The 26,352-nt window shown below is 38.4% G+C and overlaps 1 protein-coding gene across 2 annotated transcripts in view; it reads right to left on the reverse strand.

Moving 5' to 3' along the window:
• Window positions 1-26,352, reverse strand: part of LOC114648143 (metabotropic glutamate receptor 4-like) — a 983,563-nt gene that overhangs the window by 116,441 nt on the left and 840,770 nt on the right. For both annotated transcript variants that reach the window (XM_051924640.1, XM_028796992.2), the window contains exon 9: window positions 3,970-4,905. In XM_051924640.1, coding sequence (XP_051780600.1) covers window positions 3,970-4,905 — 936 coding nt within the window. The remainder of the gene's footprint in view (window positions 1-3,969; window positions 4,906-26,352) is intronic.

The following is a 26,352-nucleotide window of genomic DNA, read 5'->3' on the forward strand; positions in this document are numbered from 1 at the left end:
AAAGAAGATGTATTATGTCCAAATCTTATTGAAGAATTTCATCATGAAGTGTTATCAATAGAAAACATGAGTACACAGGCAATCCTAGCACCTAGAAACGAGGAAGTCAAATGAATTTACGCCAAAAATGTTGATCAGTAACACAACAAAATGGTTGAATGCTTATCAATAGACTATGCTGAAACAGTTGGTGGCTATTATGTGGAAGATGAAAACAACAACTTACAATATCACGAAAAATATTTACAACTGTTAACATCCAGTCTTCCACCGCATGAATTACTGTAGAAAGAAGGATGTATTGAAGAAAGGTAATGTAGTACATCTTCCGCAGATAACATTAGACAACAAAGGAGATCTTGATATACCATTCGTATTAAAACATTTACAGTTTCCCGTTAGAATAGCTTTTGCAAAGACAATTAACAAAATCTCAGAGCCAAACATTCGATTTATTTAATAGAGAGAAAGAAATTAAATTCAATCATGGGCAGATATATATCATGTTGATGCAAGTGTAACACTTCAAATGAAAATTAAAATCTGTTTAAATTATACATCTGTATCCCCATACTCGAGCGGCAGAACGGCAAAGAGGCTAGTGCTTAGCGCAGGCAGAGGTGTTGGCGAGGGAAGCGAGCGGAGGCAAAGCCCCCTAGTCTTAATGGGAAAAAAGGCAGGAATAAAGAAAAGGGCTCTAAGATAAATAGGCAGGCAACTAGTGTTAAGGCACTGAATAAGAAATTAACTAGCATTCCTGGATTGAACAATTCTTTGTGGTCAAGAAAGTAGAACAGTTAAGAGGGTGATAGCATAAGGACTCATTAATACGAAGGAATACAAACAATGAGAATGGAGAGATTTTAAGTAAGGAAATAAAGGAAAGTTAGGAGAAAAGACAGAGAAAAGTAGGACAAACAGCGGGCAGTCTAGGGGGAGAATATTACAGGAGCTTAAGGAGCCAGAAGGAGTAAAATAACTGTAGCAGTTCTTTAATCTAAATCTAAACTTACATTTCTTAATTTTATCATTTAATTTAAATAATTTAATTTTAATAATAAATTTAAAGAATAATTTTAATAATAAAAAAGTTCAGTGGTTTTCATAATCCAAAGTCAAATTTTAATAATGAGTCCAGTGCAATGCAATTCCTGTTGGATGTTAGACTTTTTAGAGGATGGCTTTGAGAAACCAGTCTTCTATGAGGGCTACAACTGCAGAAGATGGCAGCTGATCCACCACCTGGAGCTCAATGTCACTGAAATGAAGGAGGAATTGTAGCCTGTGTTAAGTAGAAAATTGGTGGACCTGATCCAGGTGTCCTTTAGAGAGACAGTGTGCACCCCTAAGGTGGCGAGGGTAAAGACTCCAGACCAGACAGGTAAAGATAAGTTTGTCAAGGTCAAAAGGCCAATGTAAATGGTGCCCACTTTCTGGGGGGCATCAACCCCAGAACTAGAGGTGTTAAGCTGTTTTCAGGTCCTTGTGGAGCTGGAGGGTTTCTTTGAAAATTCAGAGGTGGTAGGTAAGCATGAGCAGCCTTAACAAGTCACCTCAAAACCAGTTCCCAGAAACAGAGAGGTAGTGATAGTTAGAGACTCAGTTATTAGGGGGATTAAAGTGCAGGTTTGCTCCAGAGACAGAGAGTCTTGGACAGTGTGTTGCTTTCTGGTTGAACCTCCAGGAAGACCTCCCTGGAAAGGTTGATAGGCCATTGGCCAAAGCAGGAGTGGATGCAGTTATCATTGTTCATATTGGAACAGATGACATACATAAAGGTAGTCTGTCAGATCTGCAATCCAAGTTTAAACTGTTAGATGCCAGGATGAGGAGAAGAACTGAAAACGTAATCTTCTCTGAAGTTCTACCAGTACCACACTTCATACGTAAGATTGAGGAGATTAAAAGGCTTACTGTGTGGTTCAAATCTTGGTGTGGGGTAGAAAAGTATAGGTTTATGGAGCATTGGGACTCCTTTCGGAACAGATAAGACTTGTTCAGACTCAGCGGGTTACATCTGAACCTTAGCAGCACCAATGTGTTAGGGAAGTGTATGAGTGGGTTAGTCGAAGTTTGTTTAAACTAGAGTATGGGTGGGCAAGGAGTTTAGTGTAAAAAGTGTAAAAAAATAAATAAATACTGTTCACAGCAATGTAAAGTTTTAAATGCAAAAATAAAATGAGTGACACATTAAAAATAGCTTGCCTTAATGCTAGAGGTATCAAAAATAAAACAAGCGAGTTGGATCTCTATGTAGTAGAGCATAATTACGTTATTATAGCAATAACGGAAACCTATGCGTAAACAACAAAGATGGGGATGAGTATAACATAGAGAGATACATATTTTTAAGAAGGATAGACAGAACAAAAAAGGAATTCGGTTGCTGTTTATCTCAATCAGAATTTAAATGCAAGTCCTCTTCAACTGAACGATGGGCCCCATCTTAGTGAGGACATCTGGACTCATCTGGACAGCATTAGGGAAAGAGGCCTTATGTTAAGAGTGTGGTATAGACCACCCAATGCAGACAGTAATTTCAAAGCACATCTTTTTAATAATTTTAAAAAGGCAAGTTTACAGGTTGTATTATAGTCATGGGGGACTTTAACTACTGAAATATTAACTGGGATAACCTTGCAAATAAGCACAAGAGCAGGAGTTTTTTGAAGTAATCTAAAGATGAGCCTTTTCAGTTTAAGCAAAAGAAGATTAGGAGGAGACATAACTGAAGTGTTTAAAAGTAAGTGCATTGGATTGAGACTGTTATTTTAAAATGATTTAATCAAGAACACAGAGACACAATTGTAATCTTGTTAAGGGTAAATTTCGCACAAACATTAGGAAGATTTTCTTTATACAGAGAAACACAGACACTTGGAATAAGCTACCAACTAGTGTGGTAGGACTTTAGGGACTTTCAAAACAAGACTTGATTTGATTTTAGAAGAATTAAGTGGATAGGCTTGGAGAGCTTTGTTGGACTGAACGATCTGTTCTCGTCTAGGTTTTGTTAATCTATTCCTTGTCAGTGAACAGTAAAAAACATGACTTTTAAGTTTTGTGTTACAGTATTATTTGTTTCCATGCATATTAGTTTTTTTCCATACATTACTGATGTGATCTTCAGCTCAACTTTCTTATAAATTTCTATATGAACTCTAGAATTATGGTTAAGGTTAATTACAGTATGGAGAAGACACACTGAACATTTTTTAAACTTACTAGATTTGCTGCATCATGAACAGTTTGGAGGAAGACTGATCTGGTAGTCTTGGCCTTTAAAACAATTCCTTTGCTGACATAAATAAAAGACTTGGGTGTACAGTCAGAATCTTTTATAAAATGTGTACATTGTTTGCATCCAATGTATTAGCATGCCTTTTTAACACTAGAAAACTTATTTTTTGAATTATGTTTGAAAGCTATGTATCTCTAGGTCTTACTAGTTTATATATTGGACACCATGATAGAAAGCATATTTCAAAATTGGAAAAATACTTGAGGGCGGCACGGTGGTGCAGTGGTAGCACTACTGCCTCGCAGTTAGGAGACCTGGGTTCGCTTCCCGGGTCCTCCCTGCGTGGAGTTTGTATGTTCTCCCTGTGTCTGCGTGGGTTTCCTCCGGGTGCTCCAGTTTCCTCCCACAGTCCAAAGACATGCAGGTTAGGTGCATTGGCAATAATACATTGTCTCTAGTATGTGCTTGGTGTGTGGGTGTGTTTGTGTGTGTCCTGCGGTGGGTTGGCACCCTGCCCGGGATTGGTTCCTGCCTTGTGCCCTGTGTTGGCTGGGATTGGCTCCAGCAGACCCCCGTGATCCTGTGTTCGGATTCAGTGGGTTGGAAAATTGTTGGATGGATGGAAAAATACTTGAAGTTGTGAACATACAGTATATCCTAAAAAAAAGTCTGTATAATATATTTAAAAAATAACACATATACATGTAAATGGCAGCCAAAGGCCTTACCTTTTCTGTGGACTGTGATGTTCCAAAGAAAATTGGAATAAAAGCCAGCCAGACGATACAAGTAGTATACATAGTAAAGCCTATAGGCTTTGCCTCATTGAAGGTCTCTGGGACGCCACGTGTCTTGATTGCATAGACGGTACAAGTGACCATCAATAACATGCTGTATCCAAGCAGGCAAATGAGAGACAAGTCTGAGATATCACATTTGAGCACTCCACGGGAAAATTCGGGATTTGCTGTACGCTGGTCCTCATAATCAATGATAGCTTGTGAAGGGTCCACTCCAAACCAGATGCAAACTCCAATCAGCTGCACAGAAATTAAACTGAACGTGATGACCAGCTGTGAGGCTGGGCTAATGAAGCGTGGTGCTGAGACAGACTTTTTGCCCTGTTCAAAGATACGATAAATGCGGTTGGTCTTTGTAAGTAAAGCTGCATAGCTGATACTCATTCCCAAGCCCAAAAAAATACGCCGCAGGGAGCAAATACCAACATCTGGAGTAGAGATCATAAGGAAAGTGGTGGCATAACACAGAAATATACCTGTCAGCAGAACATAACTCAGCTCCCTACCAGACGCCTTTACAATAGGTGTATCATTATAGCGGATAAATGTCACCACCACAAATAAAGTTGCCAGGATCCCAAGGATTGCAATGAACACTGGGATTACTGCCCAAGGTGAACTCCATTCTAGCTTGACAATTGGAATGGGCCGGCATCCAGTGTGGTTTTCATTAGGGCGCAAGTTGAAGGGACACATCTTGCAGGTATAGCGGTCTGCCTGATATTGGTACCCATCACATCGCTCGCAGTGCCAGCAGCATGGGATGCCTTTGACAATCTTCTTACGTTCCCCTGGGCGACATGGCTGGCTGCAGATAGAGACTGGGACCTGGCCAGAAACTCCAGGCCACTGCATTGCTTGCATCTAGATATAAAGAAAGTGAGAAGAATGAAAACACTTAGTCTTTATTCCACATTTTCTTTATATTTTAATGAAATTAAAGTTTTTACTGAAGATTCCCTTACAATTAATTTTTTGGTCACCCTACTGTAGCGATAATTGCTTATTCTATTCCTGCCACCAAAGAAATAATAAAAGTTTAATTTTAGAAGAGAACATATTCCATGCATGAAAGATTGTGCATATTTTACTGCAGTGAAAATGCAATATCCTTATTTTACATATTTTACTACTGCTTTACCTGCCGCATTAACAGACTGGTGTCAGTGTTTGAGCTTAATATTTAATCAATATTATGTTATAGACCAATATTACATTATAGCATTACATTGTGCAATGTCTGCACTTACTGGAAGGTAATATGTAGATATCAGACTGTGGTATGTACATACTCTCTATAACAAAAACATAGTTTGCATTCAAAAGCAGTGGTCCAAATTCCATGGAGTGGAGTACAAGTGAAGATAGATTATACTTAAGATGTAGAATGCACTAGTGAAGGGTGACTTATACTTCTACCTCGAGCCTATGCTCTAGCTTAGCAGTTTATACTTCTGTGTCGCACCACACCACAGGCATACTACATTCCTGAATTTTAGATGATGCTCTTTGTAGCATACAAGAAAAGTGAACAATACATTAAAATAAAATCAAATGTTGTCCTCCAGGATCACTGCTCATCTTGCTACACATTTTCTTCCATAGTTGAATATATTTGTCCCTCACGTTTCATATATCTGTCGACTTCCAAAATGGAAGACTAATGGAAACACATTTCAGGAAATGCATAGTTATCAGATTGGTTAATTGGAGTCATGGGGGTCTGCATAGCGTTCTTGTTGACAAGTCACATAGTCACATTTTTGAGGAGGTGGGCATGAGGCTACACTGTAGGTACACAGAAGTATAAATCAGCCCTGAGGCTTCATCTGGAGTACTGCATGCAGTTTTGGTTACCATATTAGGAAAAAGACATAGCAGTGGTAGATGAATTCCAGAAAACAGCAACTAGGTTGATTCGAGGACTAAGATCTATGAGGAAAAGCTGAAGGAGTTGTACCTTTTCAGTTTAAGCAAACAGGGAATAACATGTTATATGACAGAATCTTTAAAATTAAGAAGGGAATTAGTGTATTGGACCTAGCTATTACTTATAAACAAACTCTTCTAAAAGAACATGGAGGCACAAATGGAGACTAGTCAAGGGTAAATTTTGCACAAACATTAAAAAAATTTTCTTTGCTCAGAAAACAACAGACACAAGGGATGTGTTAGCAAGTTGTAAGGTAGACTGGAATTTAGGAGAATAGGACTAGTCACCTTGTTGAGTTGATTGGCCTGTTCTTGTCAAAACTGTTCTCATGTTCTAATGACCAGAGTATAGCAGGTCATCATGGATACGCATACTAAGGATTTGGTTTGTTTGTACATGAAGATCATTAGTGGAGGTGGGCGGATTGTGTGACAAGAACCAATACAATGCATAAATGTGTTCCATTATCTACAAAGGTGAGATATCTTCCTGAAACTGCTTGACATCTTGGGCCATGTTCTGACAACTTGCAGAGTTGGGACTCCATTTGCTGAATCTTTTAAGACATAATGTGTAGACTACTGATGTTTTGTTGCTTTTGTATGTGGAATGATGCATAGCCTCTTGATGGAGTTTTTAACTGAAACAGATGCAACAATGTTCTCCAACAATAAAGCATGCCTTTATTCTGGTTTTGGAATAATATGGCTGTCATATATTCTCTACACTGCTTTTAATAATAAATTGTCCACTGCTAAAAGAGAATGTTTCATCGACTCCAAAGAATCAGCTTGGTGCTTTAATCATGCTTTCTTTAACTTTATCTTGACTGTGCACGTTTTGAAAAAAATACAATACACACCATAGAGGAGAACACATTGCAACAAAAATATATAAAACATGAAGAATTAGCACAGGAGAGTCATTCAGTTTATATAAGAAAAACAGAATTTGCTAAATTTTCCTAGTCGTTAACAGGGCACAATAAGAAAATCTCGGTTTATCATCAACATGCATTTCCAGTATTTTCAGAATGTGAATCACTCAAGCAATCCTTTATTTATTTATGGAGGTGTGATGACTGTCTCTTCCTTGTAAAATATATGTTCATATCTTTTGTTTTCTTTCTGTTTACCTCAACAGAGCTGTAAGAGCACCATTTAAAAACATTTCACCCCACGCTGTTTAACATTCCAGGCATGATCTGTCAGATTACACTGGACAAGATTTTGCTTCTTTTTGGGTGTATCCTATGAATTTTCGCCTGCTGATCATCAAAATCAGCTTTAAATTTTCCTGTCTTGTACCATTTTATTGCAATCACCATGTTTGTGATTTCCTATCACATTATAAGTATATGTGTATGGTACAACAACTACAAGTGGAACATCTGGATTGATCTAAAAGTAGTGGCACTGCTACTAGGAATGGAGCACAGATATACCAAATGCTGTTTCATTTGTGAATGCGACGTCTGTGCAAAAGAATCTCATTACAGTAAAAAGAACTGGCCACTCTGTGAGCACTTAGTTCCAGTGCAGAAAATTGTGGTGCATAAACTACTTGTCGACCTCATAAAGATGTATCTGCCTTTTCCTCATATAAAACATGGACTTGATAAAAAGTTTCATTACAGTGATGAACAAAGAAAGGTGGAGGATTTTGATATTTTAGACAGATATTTCCTACAAATAATTGGTGGGTAATTCCATGTCAAATCAACCGATTTTACAGAAATCCCACGCACTTTGGTCTCAAAAAATTCTGAAAAATATACCAGGTGTACCATGTTATCCAGGAGACACCCTGTAAAATTATTTTGATGTAATATCAATACTTTTCCTGATACAGCCAATTTTGTGGGTGGAGAAGGGTGTCATATTTGACTTGGCTTTATTTTTTCATCAGTTTCATAAGACCATATCTCAAGAACTAAAGCAGACCTAGCAGACTCAAATTTTACATTCTGGTACTTTTATAGGTATAGTATGTAAGAGAATCAAAATGTTTGGTGCAGGTGACACCACTTGGTAAGAGCAGACCTTCAAAAATGGAAAAAATATTTGGCATCTTTGGCTTTGTCATGTTTAGGCTTTCAGAAAGGGCTTTTCAAAAGATTATGAGCAAACAAGAATCAGGGTTTGACCAGCATACTTCTCAAATGTGAAAAAGTCATTTTGTGTCTAATTTTCAGATCAGCTTATTGCACTGTAAGAATGTCCAGACATTTTTAAAATAGATTTCCTGTATCCTACATGGTCTTACTTTTCTTATATGAATCTTTCATTTTTAGTTTCCATTGTAAACATGGGTTAAATTGACCATTTGTCAGTAATGATGATCATCAAGTTCTTCATGACTAACTTGGGTATATGATTAATGGAAAAATAAATAAATCACCAAAGGCACATGGAGCACAACACATGAACAACAGCGGCTTGATTTATCGTTAAATACAGCACTAGTTATAATGAAATGTTAACATGTTGGTATTGCAGCAGCAGGAATGTGACCCGTTTCATTAGGACATTTTGTCTTTGAGATCAAGTTGGTACTGTAGCCTCCCACTGACCGCCGTAGGTACACTAAGCAGTGCAATGAGACACTGTAATGGCACCCAACAAATATCGTCTGTAGGTGGCCAATGCAAAGACTGAGCAGGATAGTTTGGATGCATGAAACATATCAGGTTGTCTGAATCCACTTCACTCCTGTCACAAATCGCACCAATCCAACATTTTTCATCATACATGCACCCAACATAGCCTCCATATCCAGAGGAATATGTGGATGAAAGAGAGGAGACTATCCATTCTATGAATGTGTTTTGGTTAAGTTCATAGCTATACTTTAAAGCTTTACAATTAACTTTAAGTGTACTGAAAATAAGTGGTAAACTACCAATTGAAGTTGACAGTGCAAAAGTATTCACAAGTTGTAGATGATCATAAGGATTTCTCATATAGCGAGGGAAGTGAAGACTAATGTCCATCATCATCTAATTCTTCTAAGTGAAGCCTGAAAACCATGAGGACTGATTGAGATCACTTATGTTAGGTAGAATGCCCAGTGGGAGCTGGGTGATCTCGTGGCCTCAGAACCCCTGCAGATTTTGTTTTTAATCTCCCACCCTCTGGAGTTTTTTTGTTCGTTTGTTTTTTCTGACCTTACTTTATACTTTGTTATTTAGTATTTCCTAATCTTACTTTTATTTTTTTTTTGTTGAAATGTTTCTCTCTTCATCTTGTAAAGCACTTTGAGCTATATCATTTGTATGAAAATGTGCTATAGAAATAAATGAGGTTGTTGTTGTTGTAATGTATACAATTATGCTAAGGCTAAGTGTAGATAATGCTGCATGGCTTGGATTGGTTTTGTGTCATGTTTATAATGTCCTGTCATATGAATTAAATGTGTAAGTCTTTATTTTGTTTCCTTTTTTTCACTTCTTTGTAAAAATGTGATTCATTACAATGGTGTCACAAGTGAAGAGTGTACTTTTTCCTCACAGAGGAAAGTAATAAAATATTTTCATTTACAAAGAGCATAGGGATTGGAATGAAATATGTATAGTGACCATATAGAATGGGCACCCAGTATAATGAGACATAAGACTGGTTTTCTAGAATGTGATTGGTATATTTAAACTGACCAACTACCAATAGCTCAGGAATTTGAATTTTAGCACTGCATACTTTGAGGCACTGCAAACTTTAAGAGTTTATATGAAATATTAAAGAAACTGCACCACTTGAGCTCCCTGCAATTTATATTCCTAGCCCCCCATCATGTGACTGCACAGAAGCATTACATAGCAGCAGACACAGATACTGTAGAAGGGGCTGAAGACAAGTGATATACAGTAATCCCTCGCTATATCGCGCTTCGCCTTTCGCGGCTTCACTCCATCGCGGATTTTATATGTAAGCATATTTAAATATATATCGCGGATTTTTCGCTGCTTCGCGGGTTTCTGCGGACAATGGGTCTTTTAATTTCTGGTACATGCTTCCTCAGTTGGTTTGCCCAGTTGATTTCATACAAGGGACGCTATTGGCAGATGGCTGAGAAGCTACCCAGCTTACTTTTCTTTCTCTCTCTCTCTCTGTCTGATCCTGACGTAGGGGGTGTGAGCAGGGGGGCTGTTCGCACACCTAGACGATACGGACGCTCGTCTAAAAATGCTGAAAGATTATCTTCACGTTGCTACCTTCTGTGTGCAGCTTTTAAGTATGCTGCACGGTGCTTCGCATACTTAAAAGCTCAAAGGGCACGTATTGATTTTTTTTATCTGTCTCTCTCTCTCTGTGCTCCTGACGGAGGGGGTGTGAGCTGCCGCCTTCAACAGCTTTGTGCCGCGGTGCTTCGCATACTTAAAAGCAAACAGCCCTATTGATTCGTTTGCTCCTTTGAAGAGGAAGATATGTTTGCATTCTTTTAATTGTGAGACTGAACTGTCATCTCTGTCTTGTCATGGAGCACAGTTTAAACTTTTGAAAAAGAGACAAATGTTTGTTTGCAGTGTTTGAATAACGTTCCTGTCTCTCTACAACCTCCTGTGTTTCTGCGCAAATCTGTGACCCAAGCATGACATTCTAAAAATAACCATATAAACATATGGTTTCTACTTCGCGGATTTTCTTATTTCGCGGGTGGCTCTGGAACGCAACCCCCGCGATGGAGGAGGGATTACTGTATTGAAAGGAGGCCTAAACGTGGAGTCCCAGGTCAGTCCTAACATTGATGTGTTTGCATACACACAGAAAACCAGGATAAAGTGAGTAACCTGGTTAAGGCAGTGTCACAGACGTGCGAGTAGGTGGCAGCTAAAGGACTTAAATAATTGTAATAACACATCCGACCATAGGGTGGGGGGGTGCACTGACTGTCTTTCTCAATTCCCTGCAGACCTTTCCTGGGAAATCCTGCAAAGTTCCGGTGCCTCCAAAGACACCACTTCCGGTCCAGACAAGGTCACTTCCGGTTCAGACGACATCACTTCCGGTCCAGACAAGGTCACTTCCGGTCCAGACGACATCACTTCCAGTTCCGGCCCCTTTGATAACGTCACTTCCTATAGTCTTACTTACAATGAATCAGTTCTGTTTTGGACTCAGTCTGGTGAACATCACTGTTACTTTAAAAGCGTTTTGTAGCCAGGGATATTATATGGGTGGCTGCCCCAAATCTTTTTTTTTTAAATATCATCAACATTTGCCTTGAATCTAAAAACAACTGTGGAACCTGCATCTATCAAGCAGTGTGGGGAAGTTTCAAAAAAGCAACTAAATATTTGATATAGGTATTTAATATAAAATGCTTCTTTTATATGAATCTAGTGAGAAGTCAAGCAAAACTAAACTGCCCAAGTAACTAAAAATATTACAATATGCAAGCTTTAGAGGCAACTCAGGCCCCTTCTTCAGGTAAGATGCAACATTCCTTTATATAAAAAACTGCACATTTGACTGGCCAGCATTTGTTATTAAATTCTAAACCCATTTATGAACCTTCATGAAATTGACTAGAAACACAACAAAACATGACCATTCTCCTGTGTCTTGTAAATACATGTGCTGTGAAGTAAATCACAGTCAGCCCTTTTTGCAACCTTGAACTGAGCCACTGATGGTTCAAGGCATGAACACTGTCCATTATTCTGATACCACAAAGGTGACAGATAAAGCACCAGAAGAAGAGATGTGAGTCAGAAAAACAAGCAAAGGTTCATAAGCAGGAAGTCAATTAACTATCATCAAACCAAAATCAAAAACCCAAACTCATAGTCAGACGTCTTTTACAGGAGCTCTAACTAAATAAATGCACAATACATTTTTCTTATTTGCATAAGAACTGGACTAGGAGGGAAGTGTTTTGGGAAGAACTTTTGACCCTGGAAGTGAAATCCAAACACTTCTGAGTCAGTTGCCTAGCAACAACATAACAAAACTTATCAAATTTGTGGCATAACAGAATTCAAAATGGCACCCAAATAAATAGAGCTCAAGATACTTACAAGTATTCTAGAATAATTGCCTAGAATGGTAGTAACCACAGAAATGAGTTCTGCAACCTCTAAAGCCTACATTTACATAACAAATAAACAAAAAAAGGTCTTAAACATGAACAATAAAGTAAAAAATAATACTAATTATGACAGCTGCTGCATTAGCCAAACAAACTGTTTCAACCTATCAATAGCAAATAGCTCGATTAAAACTAAACCGACAGTTTTTTAACTGCACCCAACACATTCTTTTCTGCTTGGCTGTGCAATTGAGTCCTGCAAAGGAGCAGCACACTTTTACTTTTGCTTCTTGCTTTACACCCAGTGCTGCTGTAATATTAATAGTGTAGGTATTTTTACTTGATTAAAATAAGTATTGCATTAGTTTATTCATAATTTTATAAAGTAATTGGACTACTTAGTGCATGTTAGTTTTAACACATTACCCTACTGCTTCCGGAGTTTGCTGTTGAACTTAGCACTGTATGTTCAGCTCATCAACATAAATTTAGTTCTGAAATACTGAGACAGATTATTTTAACCAGGACAAGGAGAATTGTGATCGCCCATTTGCCTTAGGAAATTCATATTTGTGGACGCTTCCGCCGTTTTCTACCTGTGGCTGATGGAAACATGTGAAGAATGCGCACAAGTACAACAGACTCACGCAGACTCTGAAATGGTTAACTGTAACCCAGTTAACGGCTTACATGGCCACATAATAAGGTTATTGGAGACATCTCATGCGTTAATATCAGAGATCAATATCCTAGTGTCTCTAAACAGAATGACGGTTTACATGGCATTTTAGAAACTGGGTTTCTGTGAATAACTGGGTTATTAAAGCACATGTAAATGCACTGGATGACATTAGCAAATATGAACAATGTGAAATGAAATTATTCTAAGTATTGCATTATCAACTGTGCTTAATGTGTGCTACATGTATCTGTTGCACAACAAGAAAAAACAGATTAGCAACTTGTGCCACAGGTGATCAAAGAAAAGTTGCAGTAAATATCTGAGACAGAAAACAAGGAGTTTATTAAAAATAAAGTAAATTCAAGTGTTCTATAACCTAATAAAGCAGCTAATTTTCCAATTACAGTAGCTCTTTTTATAAAATCAAATCAGCTAACCTGCATAACAATTAATCAGGATGCCAAACACACAGCACATACATATGATATCCGCGCCATAAAGTAAACATTCCATTATCTGTATTTGGGAGCAGAGTGTTATGGTTCTGCCAGGGTTACTGCCCTGCTTTAAGTTTATTTCTTGATTGTCTGATATTTGTAATGTTTTATAGGTTTCCATTTTTTGTTAATTCTAGTTTTGGTTTGCCTTTATTTTAAATATTTTTTAATGATGTTATAATTACTTAATTTGTAAGTATGGTGTTTAATGATGTTTGCATTCACTCCTTTGGTTTTGTGAATGGAACCCCTAAGAGGTGGGTGACCCTGACGTCACTGCTGACAGATCGTCCTCATCTTTTACATTACAGGCTGCTAATCAGGTCCGTCAGTGGTGCATTGTTTGTCTGCACCAAAATCTTCCTGTGCAATTAAATCTGCTTACTGTATAGAGTAACCCTATTTGCCTACATTTTTGTTATTTTTCCCATTGCTTTGCTATTTTTGTTATTCTTTTGTTTATGTACAAATTATGCGTTATAAAAGTTCTTTGTTGCCCTTGCCTTCTAAAGCCAGACGTTCTACAGTTTATCATCTCTGTTGTAGGCCAATTTTGTGCATTTTGAACATTTATGGCATATTTTTGAACTCTGAAAACTGCCTGTTGAGTTTGAGGTCAGACTGCCTGGGTTGGAGCCTATTTATTGGCAGGCCAGTGAAAGTTCTGTCCAGGAATTAATTTAACTGGGTGTAAAAATTACATTAATTATAATTTGGTCTATGAGTAATCAGTTGGAATGGTCATAAAGTATATATCGAAAGGGCTCAAACCTAAAATCTCTATGGTTTTCAGTGACTAAAAAGTTGTTCAATGTTCTTTTTGTGTTAAACATAACTTTTAAATACTAAATTTTTTTTAATAAATTGACTAATTAAAAGATAAGAACTTTCTGTAAGTCATAAAAATAACACACTAATTACATGGGATTAAAATTATATTTTGTTTTGTTCAAACTACTGCATTTTAAAATGGGTTCACATTAGTACCAAATGTTACTTGTCCTCTTCCTAGGATTGAATGCCATGGACACAAATATTGTTGTCACCAGCTCTGCTAAAGTTGTGTTCAGGGAATCAGTTTTGTTCAATGTGAAGGTGCCATCCCATCTCTCTATCAGATATATATATATACTGTATACAGTATCTATATATATATATATAAGTGGAAAGATGTTCGGAAGATATATCAGCATTAAAAAATATTCGGTCCTCGACCCCTCTTACGCCCTTCTCCACCACCCATTCAATACTTGACAAAAACCCAGATGATAGATAGATTGCTTAAATATGCAAGTGTATTGCAATCCAGGATCCAATGTTTAAACATATGCATGAAAGGTGAATGGGTGCTCATTTGTGATCCCTTTTTCACCTGACGCCCTCCATAACCTCCCTACCCACACACAGTGGCCAAACCTTAATCCCTGGTACGATACACACACGAAAAGAAAAGAAGATCAGAAAGTGGATGATTATGCCTAGTCCGTGTGAAATGACAATGAATCCGGTCTTACAGTTCTCATTGTATGATGTACAAAAAAAAAAAAAAATGGACAGCAGACAAATATGGCTGCTTTCTTTCTATCCTTAGGAATTCAAGAGCGAGACCAACTGACCAATGGAAGCACCCTAGGAACCATTGGGCCATACAGTATAAAGAAACCCTTGCCTCTTCTTGGGGAATCGCCACGCTGTTTCTTATCTTCTAGGTGGCCACCCACAAATAGCAGATGTCTCTTTTTGTTTTCCCCCATCTTGCTCAGCCGTTCCCCTTAAAAAAAAAAAGTTTCCCGCAGAAACATCCCATTTCCTGCTTTGGTCATCATAGAAACATGACGCCTGCCCTAGGCAGCTGGAATTCTTACCGGGCGGGGTCCTCACAGACTTAGTCATCAACTATAATCTCTGAAGGGATACTCCTTTATCATCATCCAGACCCAATAATATAGTGACAAGAATCCAGAAAGCAAACCCAATTGTAGTGCTATGTATATATATCTATATATATCTATATAGTGGCCTGTAGGGGATGTCGCTGACCCCCATACTTCAGATAAAATTGCATCAACTTGGTCCTGGGTTCAAATATTTTTTATTAAACAAAATACCTTTTTACAGGTCTCATTATAACTAACTCTTTCTTTCTTTTCTTTTCCCTTCCTTTCTTCACTTCTTCCTTCACTCCTCCAGGCAAGCATTGTTCTCTTCCTCCCGACTCCAATTCCCCAAATGAGATGAGGCAGTGCTTTTATGCAGGACCTGGGAGTGCTTATGATGTCAGGACACTGATCAGAGGAAACACATCCGGGTCAGGCAGAAGCACCTTCTTTGAGTAGGGAGAGCATACCCCTGCAGCTCCCCAGCTGGCTGCCCCACAGGTGTTCCTAACAGGAACCCTCTGTCTCTGAGCACCCCTTACATTGGCATTCTCAGTCAGGATAATCGTCAGTGTCTGCCATCCATTACAATATGAAATTCATCCATCCATCCGTTATCTAACCTGCTATATCCTAATACAGGGTCACGGGGGTCTGCTGGAGCCATTCCCAGCCAACACAGGGAGCAAGGCAGGAACAAATCCCGAGCAGAGCACCAGCCCACCGCAGGACACACACACACACACACACACACACACACACACTAGGGACAATTTAGGATCGCCAATGCACCTAACCTGTATGTCTTTGGACTGTGGGAGGAAACCAGAGCACCCGGAGGAAACCCATGTAGACACGGAGAGAACATGCAAACTCCACACATGGAGGTCCCGGGAAACGAACCCAGGTCTCCTTAATGTGAGGAAGCAGTGCTACTGCTGCACCACCGTGCCGCCATCATGAAATTCAAAGGACCAAAAATAATAACAGCTCACTAAACTGATAAGGCCAAATAAATGTAAAAATATTTAACTGAAATACCTAAACAATACCTAAAACTACTACTCAGTACTTACACTAATTACCAAAAGAGCCCTTACTATACACAGGTCACACACTGTGCATGAGACCCTTGATCAGAAGACTGATGGTGGGGTGGGGATGGGACATCTGCTGGGGGTTTGCAAACCTCCCCGATCCAGAAGCTCCACTGGACGGCCAATTGGACAGCATGTTTTTTTCACTTGGTTTACTTGAGCCAGATATCTCCTCTCAAAACCCTAATTTAAACCATAGTGTATGCAGGCATATTGCATAACGTCATGTGAATAACGTAAAGAGACAACCTCCTCAATGTAATGGAGCTCTGGGGGTCTGCAGCTTGACTCTTTTGGGGTTACTGCTGCTTTATGAATTGTCAATTTAACTTGTCTGTCACCTGTTGTGATTTTCCATTAACAAGCACAGAGATGGCTTCAAGTCAACACCAGTCAGGAGTACAGAAAAGAAAAAAAATGAGAGCATAAAAAAAAGTCACTTGTGCTGCATTTGCAATTGTGTTTATAACTACAGTACAATCAATTGCCACTTGTCATAATCGAGTAAGATTACGTATAATAGTTTTGATACAGAGTGTTTAACAGATATTATCTGATATTACATTATTAGGATTATTTATTACCATCATATAGACTTCAGAACCTATACACGTTGTTAAAGTTAATGCTAATGTTAATCAACATATGAAGTGCTCTGAGTGTTGTTGCATTGAGAACATGTTTGTAAATTTCACCAACACACAGTCTATCTTTCCTAGTACTTAGTTATTGGCTGAATTGTGAAAAAGCAACACTGAAGCAACTTTGACATACAAAAAGAGCAATTAGTCTAGAAGAACTTCAATTGTTGGTTAATTTTATTGGCAGCTAACGTTACTATTTTAGTTAATGCCTTATGCTATCAGCTGTCATTAGTAGGACAAAATGAAGTGTAGGTGAAATATTCACATGTTCATTTTTTAAATATATAAATATTCAGCTTCATCTTGACCCAGTATTTGCTACATTTAGTACGTTTATTAAGCATGTTCAGCAATAGTATTAGTAGTTTTTACTTTATTATTATTTTTATTAGTATTGTTTTAAATATCACCATGTGTATGCACATAGGGGACAGATGAAGGGCTCTAGTGACTGTAATTCTACCACCGCACCAGGGTTGACGCTGTGTCCTAATGCCTTTCTCTCTTCTTCTCTCTGCAGACCATGGGCCTCATGTATAAACGGTACATACACACCAAAATGTTTTGTAAGCCCTTTTTCACAAATATTCGCGATGTATAAAACCTAAACTTGGTGTAAAGCCATGCACATTTTCACGGTAGCTCCAACCCTGGTGTACGCAAGTTCTCCGCTCAGTTTTGTAAACTGGCAGCACCCAGCGTCAAAGCAGTGCTACTGTTCCAGTGTGGTTTCCCTTTCTTTTTTAGATCCCCATCCCATAGGCGGCTTTATAAATATACTGAAATTAACTGCATACTGTTTATTAGTTTAATGCATCTGATTGTAATTAACCTGTAACAATATAATGGTCCACAGAATGGTCAAACTATTCTAATACCATAGCTGCTTTAGCGTTGTTACTCTCACTGCACCTTCTTCTTCTTCTTTCAGCTGCTCCCGTTAGGGGTTGCCACAGAGGATCATCTTTTTCCATATTACTCTCACTGCAGTATCTGGAATATTTATATCACTGAATCTGAATGGGGAATCAAAGCTCTACAGCAGCTGATTGGAAAGAGATTATCGGTATACAGCATCAAGCACACACTGCCTCAGCCATGCTATCTATTGAACTGCTCTCACACGACAAACACTTCAGAGCCTTTCCTGTACGGACCTCGCTGTTCAGAAACAGTTTCATCCCAAGAACTATAAACGCACTCAATCAGTCCATCAAGTGCTCCTTGTAGAACACTTTGTACTTATAAGTACAATTACCTCACTGTAAACTTGCGATACAGTTATAATATTGCACAACCTGAGCCACTTTATAAATCGCATATTTACAAATGATGATGATATCATTTTTAAAATGAAATGCAGGAAAATATGTTTATTATATTATACAGATAAAATGTTAACATCATTTAAATAATCTATGTTGTTAATAATTAAACATGTGAGGACACGGTGCCGCAACACTAGTGAGGAGTTAGCGCTCCATTCACGGATTGTTCCTGCCTCTCGCTGTATTCTTGCTGGAGCTGGTGCGACACTGGAAGGATAGATGAATAGAATAATTAAACATGTACTACGAAGATATTTCGATGTTCCATAAAAGTTTTGAAGAATCGGCGCTCTAAGCTTACAGATGGCTTAACGTTTATTACAGAGCTGATTGTGTGGTGATTGGGTATTTGGAGAAAGAAAAGTAAGGACAGGAATTGGGGGATAGTACATTTGAAAGAGACAGTACTGCTGCAATAAATTATTTAATCGAAGGTTGCACACGGTGCAGCAAGCATCTTGCGTGAGGCAGGAACAATCACTGCACCACCGTGTTCCCATGTTTAATAACATGCTTTAACTCCTATTATCATGAAAATGATATCAAGTATACATCTCAGTATTTCAATTATTCAGAGAGCTGTAATATCAGGAAAGTAATGGATTCTGTGTCCTGTTGGAGGAAGAGAAAGCTTATTTAAGAAGCACGTAGTGATTCACACACATAGAGCACATAGAAGAACACATACAAAATAAGGCATTTAATGTGCTACTTTAGTTACGATGGGATTTGAGAAACTAGTAAATTAAACGATTTTAAGATGAAGTTTATGATGTTCTACTTTAATGACAAAATAAACTATGTGATTAAAGTGGAAATTTCGAGATTAATGTTGACATTTCGTGCTTTTTTCCCACTGTGTGCCTAATTTTTTTTTCTGACCCTAATATGCTTTCATATGACATTCAGACGGTGGGCTACGACTCACCTTTCCATGTCGACTTTGATATCTGACACCTTCTTTTTTATTTTGGCACTGTGCGACTTTGTGAACTTGAGCTTTCGAGTTTCTCCGACACTCTGTCACTCGATCAACTTCCCTTTGTTGATTATATCACTGTTTAAACCAACAAATAGTAAGTTTTTCCTTGCCTCCACTTGGTATTCGCTGAAATTCTTCTATTTTACCCTGTGCTTTTGCCTTTGTCTTTTACAGAATGCTGAGCTTAAGGGCTATTTATATTGATTTGCATATTCAAAGAGGCGTAATTCTGGGAAGAGTTGGGGTGGGACAGCAGGCGTGTGCACGTCTGTTACTTTTCACGCTGACCGGGACTTATGTTGCGGAAGAACTTGGAAGTTGGCGAACGCACAGATTTATGCATCTGGATTTTTTTGTGCGTACGAACATTTATGCTTTTGTCCATATGCCATGTTATAGTGTGAATTCTACACACAGCGTTATACATAAGGCCCCAGATGATTGACAGCTAGAACACCTCTGATGTCACTTCTGCTGTCTGTCCACCTTAACCTGCATCTTCATGCCAGAAAAAGTTCTGCTATTTTTGTCAGTTCTGTCCTGAACTCATGTCTGAAAAGATCTCTCTGTAATTTTTACATATTTCTCAATTTGCCTGTGATCCAGTTATATGTGATTACTGAGCTGGAACTCCAAATCTTTATCTTTGTCTTCTCATTTATTTTACCATATATATATATATATATATATATATATATATATATATATACAGGAATGTACAGTGCCAGGGACCTAAAAAATATTTTGTTGTAATGGAAATTTTGTAGTAATGAGATTCCGTATTTGTCGCTATAGTGCTTTCTTTAACTTGCATTCAGGTGTTTGCAATCATTTCAATAGCTTCTTCCGCGATAATTTTAATCTCCTCCTGTCTACAAGTTATGCTGAAGAGAATTTTTTTCAGCATTTCCTTGCGATAATACACTTTCAGGGTGCGAATGATGCCCAAATCCAATGGCTGAAATGGGTGGAAGGAATTCAACGTGAACATTATCTAAATGTGGAAGCATGTTGTGGGCAGCACAGTTATCAATCAGAAGCCAAATCATCCTTTTCTTCTTCTTCATATTGTGAGGTTTCTGAACTCTTTTGGGATCCCCACCACCCAATGGGAAAACATGCTGAAGTGCGTCCCGAAGTGTGATTGCCACGTCTGTGGAAGATTGTTTGTCTGTTGCTGGGGCAGGACAACAGCAGGCTCACAGCGCTGCAACAAAGTGCCACAGAAGCAAATACTAAAAGATCATGGTCATGCTATAAATCTCTGCGTTGCACCCCAAAACACGAGGCTGAGTCTCAGTACTTTAGCAAAACCACCTTTCTTCAGCTTGAAACAGGAACAGCACGGTTATTTATTGTAGCCTGATCTACCACTCTCCTACTTTATACACAGACACAGCAGTCAGGCAAGGCTGTGGCTAGGTTAGTGGCCAAGTAATACTGTTTCCTGCATTTACAATGTTCCTTGCATCACCGATTGAGATCTTTTCTGTTTGCTTTGGCGGTGAGCTGCAGCAGCGCTGTTAACCTGCTGTTGCCCCAGTCTTCCACAGTCTTCCACAGACACAGTGATCGCACTTCGGGACGCTCTTTGCCGTGTCGTCCCATTGGGGGAGGTCCCAAGAGAGTTTAGAAACCTCACAACAGTGACTTTGCTTTTTCTTGAATGAGTGGCGCACTAATAGGAATGTTTCTTGAACGAGCATCACTGAACCATATAAAAACTGCTTTTTCGACGTCTTCAAATGGAGCAGTTGGCATATGTTTGCAACCCGAGATTTTTCTTTTTTTCTTGCTTGGTCTTTCAGGAAAGTTGACAGTGTCGATGGCAAAATTTCGAATTCACTGTCGAAGTCTTTTTTCTTTTTGCCGGAACTGAGAGCCTCAAAAATTTCAAGTGTTTTTTCTAATGTGAACTGTTGTCGTTTTTTCGTGTCTGCCATTTCTATAGGAGGGTGACAATGAGTTAAATTCCAATGGATGTTTTTCAAATGTTGACGAGCAATAAGCAAAATGTATCACTGAAAACCAAAGAAAACAAACACAGCCAAAAAACTACGAGGAAAGTTCAAAGAAAGAAAAAAAATTTACAGTGTTTCTGTTTGGGGATCATTGTGCACAACTGAGTTGCGACCACAGAACTAATTGCTCTGTGGTTGATTCATTTGGGCATTTCAAGGTCTTTTGGGCACTTCATTGTAATGAAAGTATCTGCTGAATGCATTTCGTAGTAACAAGATTTCAATAGACTCTGTCATATTGGGGAAACTGTCCGGACCATAAAAATATTTTGTTGTAATGATGTTCGTTGTAACAGAATTTTACCTGTATATTATTAGCAGTAGTAGTAGTTGTTTTATTTTATAATATAGTTTTTATATTATTAGTAGTAGTAGTAGTATTAAAATTGTTTTTGTTGTTGTATCACATGTCACAAGTGGAAATGTTGGCTATATCAAGTAACAAAGGGTAACAGCACATTAATATCCTGGATCATTATTATTATTACTAATTAGGCCTTCATTTATAAAGTAAACAAAGCATTTGGTATATCATTGCCATTAAATACCACCAAAGCTCAAATCTATGCGTTGCCCTCCGGATTGCTGCAACCCCGCTAGTTACAGATGGATCTGCTGAGTGAAGTTTTTCAAAACTTTGTCTCATCACGATATACTTCAGATCATCCATGGCACTGTGATGATGTGGGTCCGGCACCATGCTGCCATCTCCCTTTTGGGAGCCTTCTTAACCCGACACCGTCAGTAATGTAACTGGATGAGCTGGATAATGAGGACACCAAACTAAGCAAAGGGAAGGAGCAAAGTGCAAACAGTGCTTTTATTAAAAAAGAATAACACAAACAAAACCAAACAGCGTTCAAATAAAGAGTGCAGTGCATCAAAGTCATTAAATAAATAATCCATTAAAAATGTAAAAATTCCAACCAGATAAAACAAGGCTAAAACGTAATTAAAATCCTATGGCGGTCATTGGGGCCACTCCAGCCAAGCACAGCTCCTTCCCAGTCTCTCCAGCTCACCCCTGGTTTGCTCAGCTGAAAACACTTCAGCCACCTCAGTCCTCACACTACTGACCCCTGTCTTGGCTGCCCCTGTCGGCTTCTGCCAGGCTGCTTGGAGTCGGCTGTCCTCCCATCTTCCTTCTCGCACATGCAGAAATTTCCTCGGATCCCTAGGGCGGACTCCACCTTGATTGAGCCCAATCTTCAACCTTGCCAGTGGGTGCAATCTGACCCTCAAGCACTGATCCTTCGCTTCTCACGTGACCCACTAACCGCACTGACCTTGCTCGTTCAGCTGGCTGGCTCACTCGTCCACTCACTCACTGTTATCCAATGCTGCACCCTTGTTCTCCAACTCTTTCTTCCTTTTCCATCTTTTTCATTCTTTTTTTCCTTTTCTCTGTGCCGGCCCATTCTTAAACGGCTCCGTGGGCGCAGTGCCTCCATCGTGCACTGCTGATTAAGAAACTGAGAATGATCGCAACCTTAAGTGCAGGTGCGACTCGCCCGAATTACCTCATCAACTCCCCGTGGCTGCACAATCGCACCCACGGAGACTGACACAGCAAAATTGATTAGTTAAAAACTGCCCATTCTTCCAAAGCCATGGACCCGCTATACCACAGGCACAACGTATAAGAAGGTTGACTGTCATCCACACTAACTCAGATGCTGCACAGAAGCTGTCGTGTGAACACCTCACACAATGTAGACGTGTGTTATTGTGATATACAATAAAGAAACTGAAGAAACACCTAAACATTCACTTTCAGGTTTTAATTATTAAAAAATGTATATTTATATTTGATGTTAAAGGTTATAGTTAAGTCAGTGATGTGTGCTTTTTTGATTATTTATTATTTATTAATATATTTAGCGGTGAAGGTCTTGGGGGGGTAGCCAAGAAGATTCCTCTTAGGGACCCAGTTTAGCTGGCGGTGACACTGAACAGCAAACAAACTAATAAACAAAGAAAGAGGCTAAAAATGAGAAAACGAAATACAAAAAATAATTACAAAAATAACAGAAACAGTAATTCACCAAAGCCAAATCCAGTAACCTAAATGTGCAAAACCAAAACTTAAACATATCCTAAAAATCCAATACCAGAGTTTCAGATCTGGTAACGTTTAGGAGGAAAAACAAGAAAAAAAGTAGCCAAAGGAAACAGCAGCAAGTTCTATCAAATGTCACTGAAAAACAGCTGAACCTACCTAGGGTTTTATTTTGGCCTCTCAGGAAACTGCAGCCCTAATGACCACAGCACCCGAGAGTCCTGATAGTAAATAAGTTGTCATCCCTGCAGACATATCAAATTTAAGGTAAGTGAATGGGATAAAACTACCAACTGAAAAGGAAAATAGGACCAAAGAAAATGAGCAGGAGAGAATGCTAGAAATAACAAAAAACAAAAGCAGGAGAGAAGCACTGCTAGAAAGTGTAACACTCTGCAGATCTCTGTCATTCTTTACATTTTCACATTGTTCTTTCTAAAGATGTATTTTGTTCTGAAAATCCTTCTTCCAAGTACAAGTCACTAAACAATTCATGCCTGGACGTATACAATACACTATTTTTTTTTTTTTAAATCAAGGTCCAAAATAATCACTTTTGATGGATTTGTTCATGAAAATTGATAAATCCAAGAGAACATTCTTTTACAGGATTTCCTCTCAGTTTCATATTTCTTCAAAGCATTGCGTCTCACACAGCTTACAAAAGGTGCATTTTTAGACACTGAATAATAATGCTAATCATATTCATAATAATGACAAGCTCCATCATGTATGGAAGTCTACTTACAATAAAAGGTTTTTTATTCCAGCATATCTTTACACCGAACGCCAGTGAATTTGAGATGGTGCTGCTCTGACATTCTAACATCAATCATAATGTGCTTTTGTTGGTTAGGCAATATAATATTAGATAATTAGTTTAAATACATTTCCTTCCTAGAAACATTTTATCTTCTATTTTCTTTTTGTGGATGTGCTCTCAGCATGGCACCTGTCTGCAGCCCCTCAGGCAAATGGCAGGCAAATATAATTGGATCAACCAGCTTGTTCTGGAGTTTGGTAGGATACTACAAAGTCTGCCTTGAGTTTCAGATGGTAAATTACATATAAAAGAATTACTGTATCTCTTAAACGACGACATGATGGTGGGGGGCGATGGTGGTCAGTGATGTTTTAGTGAAAGTGGTCTATTTTAAGTTACTTGCTTCTTCAATTATTGGGCAACTTAATTATTAAACACAAAACACAATATAAGCCCTGCCCAGGGAGGACATGCATAGACCATAGAATCATTATAAAAGGAGATATCAGTAAATATCATGAAATGCATAAAAAAGAAAAAAAGATTTGCCAACAAAGCAATCCTAAACAAACAGTCACAAAACACTAACCACAAATTAGAATCCCAAAAACAGAAGAGCAAAAGAATTGAAAACCAACTAAATACAAATAATTAACATTTAAAAGAAAAATAAACACACTCACCAACCACTAAGCTCATGCAGTGTACCGGAGGGGGAGTGCAATTCCCATAACCCTTTATAGGGCTGGGAGCAGCAGTCCGCAACAGAGATTGACAGGTGGCCACGCCTCTTGGGGAACCACCCACAAAACACAAGGAACAAAACAGAACATACTCTCATACATAGAAAATAAATATTAATCACAAGTGACAAAAATATATAATTATACAAATAATAAACATAAATAACATAAATGATAATATTTAAAGGATAAAACATGAACAAAAAAGACAAGTTGGCTGGGACCCTGGCTTAAATATAAAATTACTTTTCTTATGTAGACCTTCTCTTCTATGTGCTTCATTTTTGGTCCAAGTAAACACCCATCTTTGTTCTACTGGGATCTCATTAGTTTTTCTTGACTCACCGCACACTCAAAAGCACTCCCAATGGTCATAATATATTGAATGATTGTTTCTGTTTATGCTTCACCACTATGTTTTCTGTTTATGTTGAATTTTTATAAGTTTATAAGTAGGAATGTAATTTGAGTTAATTAAATTGAACTAGACTGAGATTGAATTTGATTGTTCCACTTGTGAGAGGCACAGTGTTTAGTGGTGCTGCGTTACAGATCCAGAGTTCTGTGTTTGAAGGCTGTGCTTGATCGATATCCATGTAAAGTCTGCATGTTCTCTACATGTTTATATGGGGTCTCCTCCTGATCTCCAAAGATGTACACATCAGGATAACTGTTGATTGTAAAAGTGTAAGTATGTAATGCCGCAATGGAACAGGTGGGAAAAAAGACAGAAAAATAATACAAGGGGATGAAAACCAGAAAATATTAACAAGCAGGGGTCAAAAGCCAGAGGGTCAAAATACCAATCAAAAGGGTCAAAACCTAATCAAAAATCATAGGTCAAAAACTAGGAAAAGTCTTAATTTCCTGAATGGATATAAATTAGTAGCTAGTCCTCTGAGGTTTTCATCTCAAAAGAAAAAACTTGGATGATAACATCACATGCTTCAACTTCTGGTGACCACCTGGTGGCAACAATATGCTGTCACTAAGAACAATACATCGAATCACACAAAGCAATAAAAAAAATGTCAGCAGGATTCATTATAAAAATAACAGTAAAAATGATCTGTTTTAAAAAGAAAATATAAGCATAAATTAAGCCAAAAATTAACTCAACACCCTTCAAAACCCTCAAATCATTGAAAAGTCTGGTTGTGTGGATGGTTGGGCCCTGAGATACAATTTATCTTGTACCTGATTGTGTCATAATTTGTGCTGACACACACCGCCACCATAATGGATTTAGTGTGTTTGGTGGTAATGTTGTTTAACATATCCTCTAAATATCACTGGTGATAGAAACTGGGGGACCGTCCTTGACTTTCAGCTCCATACCAACCTCACAGGGCAATCCAAGTGGTGAACTCAAACACTCCCATCATAGTGTGCATCCATTTAATATACTTTTCTTTAAGAATGACATCCTTTAGCTTCAAGATGGCAGAGGAATAAAAATCAAGAGAGACAATGATAGGGTATGGATGTGTCTGGGAATAAGGAAAGTTGACATTGAGAAGATAATCCCTTCAGGAACAGGATGTGGAACGAGGAGCCATCGGAGGCAGTTGACTAATACATCCTAATGGTACATCCATTATAGCATTAGGGCAGCACTTTAGATTTACTAATGGGACTGTGACCCTCACTAGGAAATG

Source organism: Erpetoichthys calabaricus, chromosome 3 (assembly GCF_900747795.2).
Source record: "Erpetoichthys calabaricus chromosome 3, fErpCal1.3, whole genome shotgun sequence".
In the NCBI taxonomy this organism is placed as follows: domain Eukaryota; kingdom Metazoa; phylum Chordata; class Cladistia; order Polypteriformes; family Polypteridae; genus Erpetoichthys; species Erpetoichthys calabaricus.